At 37.2% G+C, this 20,113-nt stretch overlaps 1 protein-coding gene across 1 annotated transcript in view; it reads left to right on the top strand.

Annotated features, from left to right (window-relative positions):
- The window catches only part of LOC139152173 (tRNA-dihydrouridine(16/17) synthase [NAD(P)(+)]-like), an 83,978-nt gene that overhangs the window by 34,961 nt on the left and 28,904 nt on the right, over positions 1-20,113 (top strand). The window contains exon 9 of the mRNA XM_070725293.1: positions 4,707-4,886. Coding sequence (XP_070581394.1) covers positions 4,707-4,886 — 180 coding nt within the window. The remainder of the gene's footprint in view (positions 1-4,706; positions 4,887-20,113) is intronic.

The raw sequence follows: 20,113 nt of genomic DNA, 5'->3' as shown, positions 1-20,113 counted from the left end.
CTTGAAACAACGAGTATTCATTGACGCATATCTTTCAACTATGTTATGACAAGTAAAGTCCTTGAATTGTTTTGGTTTGATTGATCTCTTTGGTCTTTCAGGAACAAGGTAAGTGTCAGAACGTATAGCTGGTGTTAAACCCTCTGCAATTTTGAACAAGAACAAAAGGCGGAGATTTTTCCTTCTATCTTTAAGCAGAGGGATGTGATTTTCCCTAAGCAAGTTTGTGATTGTTCCGGGTTCTCTATCTTTGTAATTATTGGATATAAATCGGACTGCTCTATTTTGTATACGTTCAAGTTTGTCAACATTCATCTGCTGAAGTGGATCCCATATAATTGCTCCATACTCCAATGTAGATCGAACTAGCGATATATATGCATTTTTACGACAGGATAAATTGCAGTGTTTCAGGTTCCACCTGAGGAAACCAAGCATTGAACTGGCTTTTTTTGATATACTTGTAATGTGAGTATTCCACTTTAGGTCGTCTGATACAATCAGGCCGAGGTATGGATTGTTTTGTACATATTTCAATATATGACCATTTAGGTTGTAGAAGTAGGAGCTTTTGTTTCGTACACTTAAGATATAACATTTCTTTGCATTAAAGCGCATCCCCAAGATTTAGCCCATTTGTCCAGCTCACTTAAATCATTCTGCAAGATTAAATGGTCTTTCTGAGTTTTTATGGTTCTATATAACAGGCAACCATCGGCAAATAATCTGACTTGGGATTTTACACAGTCTGGGAGATCGTTTATATGACACAAAAAAAATAACGGCCCTAAAACCGTGCCCTGAGGAACACCTGAATCCACAGTAACACATCTTGAATATTCTCCGCCAATGACAACCCGCATCTGACATTTGCACAGAAATGTTGACAGCCATCTATGCAGTGGACCACGGATACCATAGTGATCTAATTTATGCAACAATTTACGATGAGGGACAGTGTCGAGGGCTTTCGAAAAATCCAGTATGGCAATATCTATCTGTTGGCCTTTATCGTACTATCTAAAGAGGTCATCTATTGTGATCGCATGTTGAGTTTCACATGAGTACCCAGAACGGAAACCATGATCCAATGACGTTAGCACATTATGTTTTTCCAGGTGATCTAACATGTGACGGCAGACAATGTGTTCCAATAGCTTAAATGAAACTGCAGTCAGCGAGACTGGTCTATAATTTTCTGGTAAATGTTTATCACCCTTTTTAAATACTGGAGCAATATGTTTGCCTTTAACCAGTCATTTGGTAGCTATGGGATTGCACCACAATCTTGTGGTAGAAGGGTTAAAGGTATACTGTCACCTGTACCTGTACCAACTATGGGATTGCAACACAATCTTGTGGTAGAAAGGTTAAAGGTATACTGTCACCTGTTCCAATTTTGCCGCACTTACCATGGAAAGAGAAAATCTACCAATCACAGATTTTAAGCAGGTGGCCACTTTTTAAAAACAGTGCCCTCACATGGGCATGTTGAATACCAAGGAACACCCCTTTGACCATATATGGGCATATTTAGATTATATGTGACTGTATACCTTCAAAGACCCATCCTATTTGGGTTATGGTTAAACCCACTGTAGTGAAAACTGGGGGATTGTACAAAGCCTGCATGGGGACAGGTTAAAAATCCATCCAAGTGAGTCTAGTGGTCTAGTGGTGGAATGGTTTAAACAATCATTTTGAAAACTCTTCTAATGGCACCAAAATCTGATAATGAAAGGGTTACAGTAAGCATACAAGTGATTATGGAAAGTGTCAAAGTGAAATGAATAAGTGTATCATCAAAATCACTCTGAAAAATGTTATAACACAGTATGCAGTAGCAGAAGAATTTGTCCTTAAAAATACACTGAGGTTGAATAAGCGTAAGGTTTATAAACTACCCTTATCAGTAGTCAGTGTCATTTCATATCACAGAACAGTAGACCATACCGTACTCATATGAGTATAAGCCCCCGGTTCGGCAACACTAAACAGCAGTAAAACTAGGGGAGGGGCTTATACTCGAGCAACCCCATGTTATCTGGCATGGACGCTTAATTTATGCTAATTTTATGCACGATTTTTTTCAACACCACTTGATCTCTCTATCGCTTTCAAAATCGACTTACACATCCAAAGAAATTGATTGTACAATCTCTGAATACAGAAGTGACATTTTGGTGAAATTTCAGCGTCAAAAAAAAACCCAAACTTGAAACAAAGACGTCATGTATGCTGCTGATCAACAGTAAGAGTAATGTGAACAGGCATGCATTGCCTACACGGAGAGGCAACTCAATATTCCAGTATCAAACTTGTCTACATCTTGTGAAAATAACAACATAGCGGTGAAAATTGTAATAGTCACCAGGAAAAGTCTTCACAAATGAAAGGATAATTGCTTCAAACAAAAGAAACTGCATGTTTCAAGCATGAAAACATCGTGGCCGTGAACGAAAATAAACAATGGCGGACGTGAGTGAGACTATTCTATTTAGGCGACGGGGTGAGCAGGGTCAAAGAATCAAGATAGTACTGGGAAAACGTGTCATTTTCCTTACGATGCTGTCAAGGGAACTCCAGTTTCCCATTGTTTTAATATCTTTTAATAGTTTCTTTATTATCTAAAAGTAATTTTACCAAGTTAAATGACCAAATATACTCTCCTAACCTTTCGGTATTTGAGTTACACTAGGGTAGGGGCTTATACACGGATGTAATGCATTTTCCAAAATCCTCTGAAATCAGTAGGGGGGCTTATACACAAGTAGGGGCTTATACTCGGACGAGTACGGTAATAACACAAATTATTCCAAGTACAAAGTAATTATTAGCTCATATTTGGTATATGTATAAATATCAAAAAGAGCTTAATATGATGAGTCAGTGGCATCTGTATGTCTGTATGTATGTATTTATGAATGTTAGTATGTGTGGATGTGTGTCTGTCCAACTCAAAAACTTCCAAACTGCCGCACCTACCATCTTCGTATTTGGTGTAAAGGTAGACCCAGGAGTTGAGATGTTCAAATGAACATGTAGGTGTCAAAAATATGCAAATGAGGTAAGGGAATAAGGGAAAATCCTACAAATGTGTGGGAGTGGTGGTATTAAGTGAAACAGCCTACACATCTAAGTGAGAGGTTCTATGAGGCATAACCTCATTTGTATGCAGTGTACCTATTATGTGTGGGAGTGGTGGCAGTAACTGAAACAGCCTACACAATGAGTCATTTCGTGTCATAGTTCATGAACTCTTACATACACTGTATTGGCAGACCTGCTCAAACTAAGAGGGACTGTGTTGAAACATTCCCCTGCTATGCATATTCCTAAAGTTGACCTCCAGTACCTGAAGTTTCAGACCTTATTTACTTTTGTCATTCTTTTTTTCTGGTTCAAATATTTCTTGAATGGATTAATTCAAACAAAATGTGAGCACACTGTCCTTGACGGTATTTTATATTAACTTCCATGCATCCAGCAATCTTCAGATTGCACTAATCATGAGTTCAGATGTCTAAAGATTGCTAGATTCATGAAACTTTAAGTAACAGCTATAATTATTTAAAGGGACATTAGCTGTAACTTTGACTAATTTTTCACTACTGTGTTTCAATGTATCAACTACAGAATTTTACTATAATCTGATCATCATGACCAATGCCCGGTGTCCTGCTTGCCAACACAGCCTGTATATGTGAAATGACCATTGTTATTGTTGATAAATGTATTCTAGTCCGGACCTGAATACAAAATTTAAACAATAACAATGCAGATTATACTCATATAGGGTAAATTTATAAGCTAAATATTAGGAATTTCTCCATAGTTGAGGGATTAAAACCAGAAACTGCAGATAATACACAGAACAAACAAAATAAAACAATGACCAAAGTTACAGCTAATGGATCTTTAATAAAAATCTACCATCAAGAACAATAGAATTTTGCATGCGCTTAAAAGCCCTACAGAACGCCTGTTCAGTAACACATACGGTTTCCAGGCGCCCCATCCCCTGAAGCTGTATCTGTGCGTTCACTGTTTAATGGTTTCAAGGGACCCATTGGACGAGTGCCAGAACATGTCTCGCACGTGCTCTGTACACGCACTGCAAAACTTGCAGAAGCGCGTCCGAGATAGGGTTCCTCACTGGTGCAATAAAATCAGAAGAAAAATTGTCTACATTGCATGAAGACGGTCGCTACTCTGACAATTTGAAATTTCATGCCCCAGTCAGGAATCTAAGATGTATAATAATAAGGTTATCACAAAAATAGCGCTGCAGATGTACTTGGACAGTGGCTCCACACGTACCCCTCTGCTTCACATCGGGTGATGTGTGTGTGTATATATATATATATATATATATATATATATATATATATATATATGTATATATGTATATATATGTATATATATGTATATATATAACAACATATATATATATATATAACAACTATATATATATATATATATATATATATATATATATATATATATATATATAACAATGGAATATATTATATGTATATTGCTGATGGCAACACAATAAATGTTGTTGTTGTTGCTGATGGCAACACAATAAATCTCTTCAAATTGACTGTAAAAAATGTGCTATTTCCATTCTTTTAGTGTAGTATTTATCCAAAAGAATACTGTAACCAAGTGTGTAAATAATAATGATTCCTTTTTTTCATCAGGCTGCAAGTTCATATAGATCTGAGACTTGACCTTGCAAAGGCAAAGAATTTAGGAGCAATCATTGAACTATGTGCTGAAATGAAAAAGAGATGTGAGGAAGACATGAAACAACATGATGGGACACTAAATAAAAAGTTACCTCACCCATACTGGGTTTGTCAGCCATATGTGAGACCTAGGTAAGGGGCACTCTTGCAATGAATAGAAAGTAACCTTGTCCATGGTGGTGGGTTTAATAACCATGTGTCGATAGGTAGGTGATACTTATACTCAAGAATGGAAATAATACAAATACCTGTGGTACATGTGAAGTATTTCTTGATAGGACATCATGCTGACTGCATGACTGCTGACTGTTGATAATGAAATCTGCATAAAACATTTTTGTATGAATTTTGCCTCATTTTATCAAAAATCTTCATAAAGTCTGACAGCTGAACTCATCCAAACTAAGTGCTAATAGTCATTAAGAAATCTTTTCAATTTTGTCGGATAAAACTCTATTGGAGACTGGTTTTAATCACATTTGGTATATCAATGTGAGGTTATCGTACAAGCTGAAGTAGGTGGCGTCTGTATGTATGTGTGTATGTCCGTATAGTATGTCCGTCAACATCAAAAACTTGCGAACCGCTGCACTTTTTAGCTTGATACTTGGTGTGTGGATGCATCCAGGGATATAGATGGGATTTTGTTCAAATGAAGTGTGCATTGTCCAAATTATGCAAGTTGAGCCTCACAAATGTGAAAATGGTAAAATATTACTCACTCAAGACCCGCTGTTTCAATTGCTTTGAACTATATAATTAATGGAGACAAAAGAAGTAGACACAATAGCAGTAATAAACATGTAAAACAGCAAAGTGTAGTTGATAGCAGCAACAAACCTTTTAGACTGGTTCAGGTACGTGGTAGTACACATCAACGAAGTACACAATTTAGTCTTGCATCCAGAGGAAAACAATGCACTTGCAATGCAATAATTTCCCTTTTGTACGTATTTACAAAGCCACTTTATGACAAGAGCAGATTTAGATAAACTTCTGCACCTGAGAGATGAACTATATAATTCCATCATCAGAGATTTAAAAATGAATTATAAATTAGTTGATGATGTGTTCATGTTTGATGACCTACCACAAACTGTATTCATAAATCCATGGCATTATGCCATCAAAAGGGGTGAAATGTATGCTTTTCATAAACAGCTGTTTCATTTGGTATTCTGATAGCTAAAATTGAAATTATTACAATTATGAACACTTTTGCATTTTCTATTTTAGGGTCACATTTTGCATTTCTCGTCACCCCTTTGCTCCTTAAAACTACTCATCTGAAAGCTTTGATGTTCGGCACACTCATAACCATATAATAATCTGAATATAAATACACTTTTGTATTTTTGCTAATTCTTACAATTTCTGCTCCACATACTTGTTCTTCACACACAACTCATGATAGTTTTGAAACTTAGTAGACAAAATCGTCTTGCCTTTGTGTTATGTTTCAGTTCTCATTTCTTTAATTCCACATTTTTACAGCTTTTATTGCCATTTTCACACACCCATCCTGATTGATCTCTCAAAAATTTCAACTTTCTTCATCCCGATAAATAATCTCAACATGGAACAGCTAGACTCTATCCCCCCACTACGTTGCTTTTTTCCTTTCCCATCCCTTACATGACTCTTCAATCAAAAGAACAGTTACCTTCATCACTTTTTAGCTCCGCTGTCAGCGACGCGGAGCTTATCAAATAGGTTGATTTTCCGTCATCGTCGTCCGTCAACAATTGCCTTCTCTTCTGAAACCGCAAGTCCAATGGCTTTGAAATTTTATATGCAGTTCATTTGGGGTGACCTCACTTAAGTTTGTTCAAATCGTGGTGAAATTTGCATATTTGTATTTTTAAGACAATTTTTGTCATTTTTGGTAAAAAAATCTTTAAAAATTTTCTTCTTCAAAATTACCAGTCAGATAGCTTTGATATTTGGTACATATGCCCCTAGGGATGATCTATTTCAGATTTGTTCAAATTGTGCAGAAATATGCAAATTTGCATTTTAAAGGCAATTTTTGCCATTTTTGGTCAAAAAATGTATTTCTCAAAACATACTGGTCTATAGTTTTGAAATTTGGTATACAGGTTTCTATAGATGAATCAAGTAATATATATTGAATTTCTGATGAAATCTGTAATTTTGTATTTTTGGGGCATTTTTTGCCATTTTTGGTCAAAAAATGTGTATTTCCAAAACTACTCACCTGATAGCTTTGCAATTTGGTATACCATTACGGGAAGGCTCCATTAACTTAGGAATACCCTACTTCCCTAGAGGATCAATTTCACAGACCTGCCTTTCCTACAATGGCACTACAATAGCACCAGCTGGATTAGATAAACATAACAATGGAACATTTACACCTTGGGGATTAAAAGTCTTCTGTTTGTCACCCCAGTTGCTCAGGCAAGGACTCGGGTTTCAGGTACCATGCAATTTAATGCAGGCGTCCCCTAATGCAGGTTCCTACAGATCACCTTAATGATATTTATCGAAATTATGATGAAATCTGCAATTTTGTAGTTTTGGGGCAATTTTTGCCATTTTTGGTCAAAAAATGTGTTTCTCAATAAGTACTGGTCTGATAGCTTTGAAATTTGGTATACAGGTTTCTACAGATGAGCTGAGTAATATATATTGAATTTCTGATGAAATCTGTAATTTTGTATTTTTGGGACAATTTTTGCCATTTTTGGTCAAAATATGTGTATTTCCAAAACTACTCATCTGATAGCTTTGAAATTTGGTATACAGGTTTCTATAGATGAACTAAATTTGATCTTTTGAAATTATGATGAGTCTGCAAATTTTTAGCTCCGCTGTCAGCAACACGGAGCTTATCAAATAGGTTGATTTTCTGTCGTCGTCCGTCGTCGTCCGTCAACAATTGCCTTCTCCTCTGAAACCGCAAGTCCAATTGCTTTGAAATTTTATATGCAGTTCACTTGGGGTGACCTCACTTAAGTTTGTTCAAATCGTGGTGAAATTTGCATATTTGTATTTTTGGGGCATTTGTTGGTGTTTTTGGTAAAAAAATCTTCTCTGAAATTGCTTGTCCGATTGCTTTGAAATTTAATATGCAGTTTACTTAGGGTGACTTCAGTCAGATTTGTTCGTAAAATTTGCATATTTGTATTTTTAAGGCAATTTTTGTCATTTTTGGTAAAATAATCTTTAAAAATCTTCTCCTTCAAAACTACCAGTCAGAGAGCTTTGATATTTGGTACATATGTCCCTAGGGATGATTTATTTCAGATTTGTTCAAATTGTGCAGAAACATGCAAATTTGCATTTTTAAGGCAATTTTTGCCATTTTTGGTCAAAAAATGTACTTCTCAAAAAGTACTGGTCTGATAGTTTTGAAATTCGGTATACTGGTCTCTATAGGTGAACTAAGTAATATATATTGAATTTCTTATGAAATCTGTAATTTTGTAGTTTGGGGCAATTTTTTCCATTTTTGGTCAAAAATGTGTATTTCCAAAACTACTCATCTGATAGCTTTGCAATTTTGTATACACGTTCCTACAGATCACCTTAATGATATTTATTAAAATTATGATGAAATCTGCAATTTTGTAATTTTGGGCAATTTTTGCCATTTTTGGTAAAAAAATGTGTTTCTCAAAAAGTACTGGTCTCATAGCTTTGAAATTTGGTATACAGGTTTCTACAGATGAGCTAAGTAATATATATTGAATTTCTGATGAAATCTGTAATTTTGTATTTTTAGGGCAATTTTAGCCATTTTTGGTCAAAAAATGTGTTTCTCAAAAAGTACTCATCTGATAGCTTTGAAATTTGGTATACAGAATTCTATAGATGAACTAAATTTGATCTTCTGAAATGATGATGAAATCTGCAATTTTTTGCCCACGTGTGAACATGTCGCAGCGATGTCTGTCTGTCTGTGTGTCTGTCTGTCTGTTGGTCCATTTTCTCAAAAACGGCTGAACGTATTTCAGTCAAATTTGGTAGACATCTTCAGAATTCAAATGGCTAGAACTGAAAAGGTTTTGGTGGGCGTGGCTTGGATATTAATGAAGTTATGAAAGTTTTAATTTTTCTGTTACGCCGCGTATGACAAGTGAAAACAATCGACTGTTTGAGGGCGCTGTGAAATGTGCTTGTCCAGGTTGGCTACAGCTGCAGCTGGATAGCTCTGGTTTCAACCACGGTCCCTCCGTGTTTCAACCTCGTATTGAACATTAAAAATATGATATCTTATTACTCATTCAACTCACTATTCAAGATAAAATATCGTTTAGCAAATTAGCTTTATCCTTGGTAATTGATTGTTTCCCTCGCTGCTCGATCGCCAGAAATGAGTACATACGTTCTTAGCCCTGCGTACGATGCTGTGTGTTCCGCTACAGCTAATAGCCCCGCTCACCACAGCCCTGCAAAGGCCCGTACGTAGAGTTGGTGACTTCAAATCCATTTTTGGACTTGACGTAAAAAGCCAAAATTACTGCCGAAATTCAGCGTTCTTGGGCCCAAGTCGTATCCCTGCCTACCTCAGCTACTCGATCGCTTCCAAAAATGCCAGTCTTTTATTCTTTTTTCGTAAATAACCGTCGATGTCGGCAACTCTCTCGCTAGCCCTGCGTACGTACGCAGTGTACGCTGTGCATTCCCTGTGTGCGTTCCTAACACACAGCGTACACTGCGTACGTACGCAGGGCTAGCGAGAGAGTTGCCGACATCGACGGTTATTTACGAAAAAAAGAATAAAAGACTGGCATTTTTGGAAGCGATCGAGTAGCTGAGGTAGGCAGGGATACGACTTGGGCCCAAGAACGCTGAATTTCGGCAGTAATTTGGCTTTTTACGTCAAGTCCAAAAAGGATTTGAAGTCACCAACTCTACGTACGGGTCTTTGCAGGGCTGTGGTGAGCGGGGCTATTATTAGCTGTAGCGGAACACACAGCATCGTACGCAGGGCTAATACGTTCTCTACCTAGCCTCATGGCATGGAAGTGCTGATGAATAATATTACTTTGGGTCAAAGGTATTGAAGTGTCCAATCAGGTTCGTGCACAGAGTCCAAGGCCATGACCTACTTCATGCACTGTTTTGATTTTGCTTCGCCAAGAAACGTATTCGTCATTGTCCATAGAAGTATGTTTGCTCTCCTTTGAGGTTGTTTGTGAAACAAATTCCGGGATAGGCCTTGGAATGCATACGATCGGCATCGCGGCAGTGCATGTAGCTAGCCCTACGAGTATGGCGAGAGTGTCCGGCTTTGGCTACGCCGCCTCCCACCTCCGGCAGGCGGCGTAGCCCCCGGCGTAGCCAAAGCCGGACACTGTCGCCATACTCGTAGGGCTACACATGTAGCGTACCATGCTTGTGTAACTGCCGAGCTCAACGTGCATTCACGGTTGATACTCGTGTACAATCATGATGTGTTCAATTCTGATGAAGATTCATAAGTCTTACTTTTGCAGTCTTTTTTCCGTACGATAATCCCGACAATACGTGTTACTGTTAGACGAGGTGGCCATTTTATGATTCAATACTGCACAGCTACATAGCGTCACTATCGTGTGATCGAGGTACAGCATTGTTGAACGGGATACAGAAACTCTGCAGAGGGAGAAACGATCGTTGACATGAACAGTCAATGTACTTCAGCACGTAGTCCGCAGATAGCGGATCGAGAAAATAAACGTGTCCCAGTAAATAACGGAATATTTATGTACATTAACTCGATATTAATCAAATTTCCAGCTCATCGCAAAAAAATGTATTGCAAAGATTAATTTGTCACTGACAAATACTGCACTGTATGGAAAAAACAGTCTGTAGAATAGTTCAACCTCAAGTGGTATTACCCGAGACAAACACTTGTGTTGTCAATTTTGATTTCATTTCATAAACTTCATACTTCATCGAGTATCGTGTATTTCAGCCTTTGTGAAGCCATTTTATTGATATTTTCAATTTTTGTCTTGGCTTTGTTGTGGAATATGTTGAATCGTCTCCGTGGACATGTAGGCAAAAGTGTGACGGGGTCGAAGTGACTTGGGTACCTGGGGCCGACCAAAACCAGTGTGAATTACTGGGGTCAAAGCGGACAGCGGCCGGGATGACGTGTTCCCCAAGCGAGCTACCTTCAGAAGTCTGTTTCATCGCAAAAAACGTCAACTTTTAAAACCCGTCATTTATTTACTGATGTTATTCTCAGCATCACAAACATATACGCCTCTGCTATGTATCACAGCAAATAGTTATATTTGAGCGCCCCGTAAATGGGATCCTCGTTTTTTGCGAACCCGGAAGTGTGTCTTGCTCAATGCATTTCCTACCCATAGCGAGGGAAACTGCCCGCGTTCCCATGCTCCCATGCACCCTTTTCAATGCCAGTGCAACGCCATCTGTGCAAAATTTGTTGTGGTATGCTCCCGTGTGATGGAAAACCTCTCTTATTCTAACAATGACGTAGTTGACTTTGGACTTCGATTTCGTAAATGTGATGTCCATGCAGTGAGTTTGGTTGGCGCGCTTATAATGCAATCTTCGCCCGCCTGCGGTCCGATATCCCGCATTTATTAGCGATATTTATCTGTTTTGACTTGACCAAAGTTGGCAAAACTTGCTATGTACATTAAAGATACTATGATACAAGATTATTGAAAGTCATTTGACATTTTTTTCAGCCAATTCCCAATATGCATATTTAATGAACCTTCCAAATTAGGGATATATACTGGCATTTACTTGATAAAATTTGGCGAAACATGCTGTGTACATTGATCATTATACCAGGTTATAACAGTATTGAAAGTCATTTTGCATTTTCATGTCAGCTAATTCATAATTTGCATAAATAGCTAACAAGCTTTCACGGTTTGGCATATAGAGCTTGAAGGACTTGACCAAAGGTAATTACACATGCTATATTGTGATACAATGACAGTACTCAAAGAAATTAATTATTTTTATTTCAGCTAATTACATATTTGAATACTTAATGACCTTTAGATTTGATCTGTGGTGAAATTCATTGTGTTGATCATAACTCTTTAAATGTAGCAAAGCATGTAGCAAAGGTTCAAACTTGCACATAAATGCAATATATAATGAAACACGTGAGCATTTTCAGTTCATATCTGGTTTACTTTAGCCAATACCTTATTTGCAAATTTAATGAACTTTCCTAATTAAGGATATTTACCTGTCTTGACCAGACCAAAGCTGACAAATTGTTTTGTACATTAAAGATACTATGATACGAGATTATTAAAAGTCATTTAACATTTTTACTTCAGCCTATTCCTAATTTGCATATTTAATGAGAACATTTCAATCAATTCCGTATTTGCATATTTTAATGAACTTTCCTGATTGGGGATATATATTTGGATTTAGAATTAATCTGAGGTGAATATTATTCGTTATGTTGATCATAACACTTTCAATGAAGTTGCAGAAATGTGGCAAGGGTTCAGTTTGCATATAACTGCAATATATAATGAAACACGTGGGCATTTTCAGTTCATATCTGGTTATTTTTGGGGGCAATTGTTGCCATTTTTGGTCAGAAAATTTTATTCTCAAAAAACTACTCATCAGATAGCTTTGGTTGACATGTTCTTAGGGATGATCCGATGTGATATATTCAAAGTATGATGAAATCTTCAATTGTGTATTTTTGCAGCTATTTTTGCCACTTTTTTCTGGCCACTGCATTAAGCTATCAAAGATTTCCACCTCCTTCATCAACATGTGTCAAAAATAGTTATTCTCTATAAAACACAGCGGAGCTATATCGGCCGCTAGGTCGCTTGTAGTACCTTCTCATGTCTATTTATAGACGGAGAAGGTATTAGATTTGAAAACCAGTATGCTGGTGTCAACTTCTACATCCGTCTGTCAACTTCTACTTCCGTCTGTCAAGATCGTTGACGTCATGCCATTGAGATAGGTCATATCATAAACTGGTGGGGGTGTTCATGGTTCAGGTTGAGATGTAGGAGAACGATTTTGAGCTGTGACAAAAATCAAGGGACTTAGCGGCATAGCCACAGTGTTAAGCCTTTCTCCAAGGTTTCTTAGCTGACTACGATCTATTACAGACTACTGAGCTGACGTTAGGGGTACTCACTTTGTGTTTGCTCACTCTGTGTGTGCTAGTGTTTGGTACTGCGTTGCGTGGATATCCCCTCATGGCCTCACGTGATATGGGCCTGTTGCATAACCTGCAGATAATCATATGCTATGCCTCTGAGTCTGAAAACGGTCATTGTGTAAGCCTGTCGGCATTTTCGTAACATTTTTTTGCTCACGTGTTCACACACGTGAGCATATGTCGCAGCGATGTCTGTCTGTCTGTCTGTCTGTCTGTCTGTTGGTCCGATATCTCAAAAACGGCTGATCAGATCAGAATCAAATCTGGTACATAGATTGAGTTTGCAAATGGCAAGAACTGATTAGTTTTTGGTGGGTCTGGCTTGCATACTTTTTGCTCATTTGCATAATTAATGATTTCAGAAAAAAACGGATCTACATTAAAAACGACTGCACACAATTTGATGAGATTTGCTACAAATGTTGATCACACCAAGATATATCAGCAGTGGGAAGCATTAAGGGGTGACATGAAAGATAGTTGCTAATTTGCATATTTAATGAACTTTACTAGTCAGGGATATATATCTGATTTGACTGGATCAAAATTGACCAAACTTGGTATGTATATTTAAGATACTATGATTTAACATTATTGAAAGTCGTTAAGCATTTTAACTTCACCCGATTCCCAATTTGCATATTTAATGAACTTTGCTAATTAGGGATATTTGAATTGACTGGACCATTGTTGATGAAACTTGCTACATGTATTGAAGCAACTATGATACAACATTCTTGAAAGTCATTAAGCATTTTTACTTCAGCCAATTCCCAATTTGCATATTTAATGAACTTTCCTAATTAGGGATATATAGCTGAATTATATTGATTTTAGTACTTGAAACTTGCTATATACATCAAAGATACTGTGATATAACATTATTGAAAGTCAAAAGACATTTTTATTTCAGCCAATTCCCAATTTGCATATTAAAGAAATTTTCACAATTAGGGATATATATCTGAATTGACTTGATCAAAATTGATGAAACTTGCTATGTACATTAAAGACATTATAATACAATATTATTGAAAGTCATTAAGCATTTTCTCTTCAGCCAATTCCTAATTTGCATATTAAATGAACTTTCCTAATTAGAGATATATATCAGAATTAACTTGACCAAAGTTGACAAAACTTGCTACATATATTGCAGATACCATGATACAACATTGTTGAAAATCATTAAGCATTTTTACTTAAGCCAATTCCTAATTTACATTTTTAATGACCTTTGCTTATTAGGGATATATACTGGATTTACTTGATCAAAGTTGGCAAAACATGCTATGTACATTGATGATTATACCAGGTTAAAACAATATCAAAAGTCTTTTCACATTTTTATATCAGCTAATTTATAATTTGCATCTCTAATGAGCTTTCACAGTTCGGCATATATGGCTTGAAGGACTTGGCCAACAGTAATTACACTTGCTATATAAAGTGGTGATACAATGACAGCAGTAAAAGAACTTTAATATTTTTATTTCAGCTAATTACATATTTGTATACTTCATGACCTAATCGGCGGTGATTATTGCTCATTATGTTGATCATAATATTTTCAATGAAGTTGCAAACATATGGCAAAGGTTAAAATTTACACATAACTGCAATATATAATGAAACACGTGAGCATTTTCAGTTCATATCTGGTTCTCATTTTATTTTGCAAAATGTCGGCGAGTACCTCAATATTTCAAGATAACTCTTTCTTCCCAATTGTTTCCTGGAGTGTCAGAGTCATATGAACGAAAATGAGTGAAAAGTTTTGGACAGGAAAATAGGACGTCGGCCATGTTCAATGTTTACTATGGAAATCCGGTCACGACATGCGACCTGCGACTTCGAAACTGCGACCTGCGTCCTGCGAGTTTGAAACGTGCGACCTGCGACTTCGGCATTTGGACCTAGGTGTAACCTACGACTTCACAACAGCGACATCCATGTTTGTCAAACTGCGACCTGCGACTTCACAAGTGCGATGTAATAAAGGGAAAGTGGCTTCACACATCAGCCATCTCGTCTTGTATGTGCTTTGGTGTGTTTAGTGTCTGAGTTGTGTTTTGGCTGTTAGTGTGAAAATTAACAAACGAGTCGTTAAGCCATGGCCAGACATGGGCGTAGTCGAGTGTGTCTAAGACAACCGTGACCCTTTGACCCCACATTTCGAAACCAGTTCGGTCTCTTCCTCAGTCGCCTATGTATATCTCTTTCTTATTTTTGGCTCATATTTGGTTAGTCCCCACGGACACCGTCCGGGGGACTTATAGGTTTGGTCATGTGCATGCGTGCGTGTGTGCGTCCGTGCGTCCGTGCATTCACGCAGATATCTCAGTGATGCCCTGGTCAATTTCTTTCAAACTTTGCACAAGGATAGTACCCTACCCCATACAGATGCACTTTGATTTGTTTCACAATGCGATCAAATTTGGCCGTGTTAGAGGACTTTTTAGTTTTCACCTCCATGGACTCCCATGTATAAGGCAGTCCATAGACTCCCATGTATAAGGCAGTCCATAGACTCCCATGTATAAGGCCAAGAAAAATAAAAATTTAGTTTCTCATCGTATTCATATTGCAAAAAGGATGCAGTGACACAGTTTTTAGTCCCCACGGATGAAGTCCAGGGGGCTTATAGATTGGGTCATGTCCGTCCGTGAGTCCATCCGTTCACGCAGATATCTCAGATATTTTGACAAAATGTTATGTGACCTTGGTGACCTTTGACCTCGAATATATATATGTCCATAACTCGGTAACCACAAGTGCTACACCCTTCATATATGGTATGATGGGACAGCTTATGACGCCACATATTGTACCTCATTAATTATGCACATATCTAATTTTGAGCGAGCCAATAGAGCTAGAGGTCTGATTTTTTGCTCACGTGTTTACACACGAGGGCATATGATGCAGCGATGTCTGTCTGTCTGTCTGTCTGTCCGTCTGTGTGTCTGTCTGTCTGTCTGTCTGTCTGTCTGTCTATCTGTTGGTCCATTATCTCAAAAACGGCTTATCAGATCAGAATCAAATCTGGTACATATATTCAGTTAGCAAATGGCAAGAACTGATTAGTTTTTGGTGGGTCTGGCTTGCATACTTTTTGCTCATTTGCATAATTAATGATTTTAGAAAAAATGGATATATATTAAAAACGACTACACAAAATTTGATGAGATTTGCTACAATTGTTGATCACACCAAGATATATCAGCAGTGGGAACCATTAAGGGTGACATGAAAGATAAATGCTAATTTGCATATTTAATGAACTTTACTAGTCAGGGATATATGTCTGATTTGACTTGATCAAAATTAACCAAACTTGGTATGTATATTGAAGATACTATGATTTAACATTATTGAAAGTCATTAAGCGTTTAATTTCAGCCAATTCCTAATTTGCATATTTCATGAACTTTGTTAATTAGGAATATATATTTGAAATGACTGGACCAAAGTTGATGAAACTTGCTACATGTATTAAAGCCACTATGATACAACATTTTTGAAAGTCATTAAACATTTTTACTTCAGCCAATTCCGAATTTGCATATTTAATGAACTTTCCCAATTAGGGATATATATCTGAATTAACTTGATTGTAGTTGTTGAAACTTACTATATACATCAAAGATACTGTGATATAACATTATTGAAAGTCAAAAGACATTTTTACCTCAGCCAAAACCTAATTTTAATATTAAATGAATTTTCATAATTAGGTATATTTATCTTAATGGACTTGATCAAAATTGATGAAACTTACTATGTATATTAAAGACTCTATAATTCAATATTATTGAAAGTTATCAAGCACTTTCTCTTCAGCCAATTCCTAATTTGCATATTTAATGAACTTTCCTAATTAGAGATATATGTCTGAATTGACTTGACCAAAGTTGACAAAAGTTGCTACACATATTGCAGATTCCATGATACAACATTACTGACAATCACTAAGCATTTTTACTAAAGCCACTTCCTAATTTACATATTTAATTAACTTTGCTTATTAGGGATATATACCGGGATTTACTTGATCAAAGTTGGCAAAACATGCTATGTACATTGATGATTATACCAGGTACTAGATCAAAACAATATCGAAAGTCATTTCACATTTTCATGTCAGCTTATTTATTTGCTTATCACATGAACTGGCCCGAATTCCCACCTGTGTGACGTAGAACAGGACGGATAAGAAATCCGAATTACCCCTGTTGTACGTCATCAACCGGAACTTTTTTCTTTCACGGTACCGTTCACACATGCAGGCGTCGCGACACGAACAGATTTGTTGTGATAGATGCCGTGCTAGCTCGAACGTTATTTTTACAAAAAGGTGACCCGATAAATCCAGACATGGAAACATAGAAGGCATATTTGTCCAACGAAATTTCAAGTCGCTAAAACAATAGCTTTTCCCGAGAATCGAATGGAGATACCGACGATCGTTATTTTAATGGCTCAGTAACGTCTCGGCTCCAGTCGAGTCGTGTGGACGTCGTACCTGGCGATCCCGGTTGGCGATAAAACCGAAACCTACACCTCAAACTGAATAAATGAGTATAGTATAATCTTCAGGAAAGCGACATAGGAGGCACAAGCCTAAAGTCAGTCGACTATTAAACAACGATCAATTTCCTTAATCACACAAAAACTCCGTAAAGTCTCGCTCGGAATCAAACTTGCAGCGTGGCATAATGCTGTATATAGTGGGCGCGAAGACATAAGCTGTCGAGCTGTGTGCAGCGCTATGGAATCCCATGTACTTCGAAAGTTGACTCAGACAACACTCAAAACAGAGTTTCCGTCAACAAAATTAGGATGTATCCATGAACGAGATAAGTGTCAATGCAAACATCAAAGTTCGTAAGACGAAAACATTGAAGACCGAGATCGGGATTGACGAGTTGCCGGACGAGTTGACACCGGCATGCGGCAGAGACCGGTGACGGCAACGTTGTGGGCACAGACATGCAATGAGTGTGTCATCGAATGGAATCTTTCGCGCTCACAAAGGTCATAAACTTGTGTGATATTTTGAAAGCCACGGCATCTCTGAGAATGAGAATTACTGTTTCGATCGTGTCGTCTCATTTACTTCATAAATATAATTGTAAATATTCTAAGTAACTCTGAATACTATGATTATCCGTCGCTAGCACGGTGAAAGCTATGTCCGCCAATGGCCAACTTGCCTTGGCATCCGTACAGCGCGAGACAATGATTGACACGTTCACGTGACCGAATCCGTACGTCTGGTTGGTGGAGATACCCTTTAGTGTAGCAAATTTCAGCTTGATGGGATTTATGAATGAAAGTATCTCCTGGGTGACGGGCCGCTTTACTCTTTAAATGAAAGTAATCCGCGTAAGTAAAACACAAATCGCGACGAAATTCATGCAATTTGTTACGATAATTTTGATCCATCTACGTCAAAAGAAAAATAAGAAGACTGTTCATGTGATAAATATATAATCCCATGGTATTTTTCTCTGTTTGACGTCATCGTATACTCGTGTTTTCCGCGGAGCCTCACAACTTCTCGCCTTCGGCTCGAAGTTGTACGGCTCCGCGAAAACACTCGTATACGATGACGTCAAACAGAGAAAAATACCATGGGATTATATATAAATATCTAATGAGCTTTCATAGCTCGGCATATATGGCTTGAAGGACTTGGCCAACGGTAATTACACTTGCTAGATAAAGTGGTGATACAATAAGAGCAGTAAAATTACTTTAATATTTTTATTTCAGCTAATTACATATTTGTATACTTCATGACCTTTTAGAATTAATCAGCGGTGATTATTGTTCATTATGTTGATCATAATAATTTCAATGAAGTTGCAAACATGTGGCAAAGGTTCAAATTTACACATAACTTCAATATATAATGAAACACGTGAGCATTTACAGTTCATATCTGGTTAGTATATAAGGATCACTTAGCAATACTATTTTTTTTCCAAAATGTCACGTGACCTCGGTGACCTTTGACCTCAAATATACATATTTGTCCATAACTCAGTAACCACAAGTCCTACACCCTTCATATATGGTATGATGGGACAGCTTATGACGCCACATATTGTACCTCATTAATTATGCGCATATCTAATTTTGAGCGAGCCAATAGAGCTAGAGGTCTGATTTTTGGTATATAGGGATAACTTAGCAATACAATTTTTTTGACAAAATGTCATGTGACCTTGGTGACCTTTGACCTCAAATATACATATTTGTCCATAACTCAGTAACCACAAGTGCTACACCCTTCATATATGGTATGATGGGACAGCTTATGACGCCACATATTGTACCTCATTAATTATGCGCATATCTAATTTTGAGCGAGCCAATAGAGCTAGAGGTCTGATTTTTGGTATATAGGGATAACTTAGCAATACAATTTTTTGACAAAATGTCATGTGACCTTGGTGACCTTTGACCTCAAATATACATATTTGTCCATAACTCAGTAACCACAAGTGCTACACCCTTCATATATGGTATGATGGGACAGCTTATGACGCCACATATTGTACCTCATCAATTATGCGCATATCTAATTTTGAGCGAGCCAATAGAGCTAGAGTTCTGATTTTTGGTATATAGGGATAACTTAGCAATACAATTTTTTTGACAAAATGTCATGTGACCTTGGTGACCTTTGACCTCAAATATACATATTTGTCCATAACTCAGTAACCACAAGTGCTACACCCTTCATATATGGTATGATGGGACAGCTTATGACGCCACATATTGTACCTGATTAATTATGTGCATATCTAATTTTGACTGAGTCAATAGAGCTAGAGGTCTGATTTTTGGTATATAGGGATAACTTAGCAATACAATTATTTTGACAAAATGTCACATGACCTCGATGACCTTTGACCTCAAATATACATATTTGTCCATAACTCAGTAACCACAAGTGCTACACCCTTCATATATGGTATGATGGGACAGCTTATGACGCCACATATTGTACCTCATTAATTATGCGCATATCTAATTTTGAGCGAGCCAATAGAGCTAGAGGTCTGATTTTTGGTATATAGGGATAACTTAGCAATACAATTTTTTTGACAAAATGTCATGTGACCTTGGTGACCTTTGACCTCAAATATACATATTTGTCCATAACTCAGTAACCACAAGTGCTACACCCTTCATATAT

The sequence above is a fragment of the Ptychodera flava genome, chromosome 15, assembly GCF_041260155.1.
Source record: "Ptychodera flava strain L36383 chromosome 15, AS_Pfla_20210202, whole genome shotgun sequence".
Lineage (NCBI taxonomy): Eukaryota > Metazoa > Hemichordata > Enteropneusta > Ptychoderidae > Ptychodera > Ptychodera flava.
The sequence above is the reverse complement of the archived record's forward strand: the minus strand, read 5'-3'. Positions and strand labels throughout refer to the sequence as shown.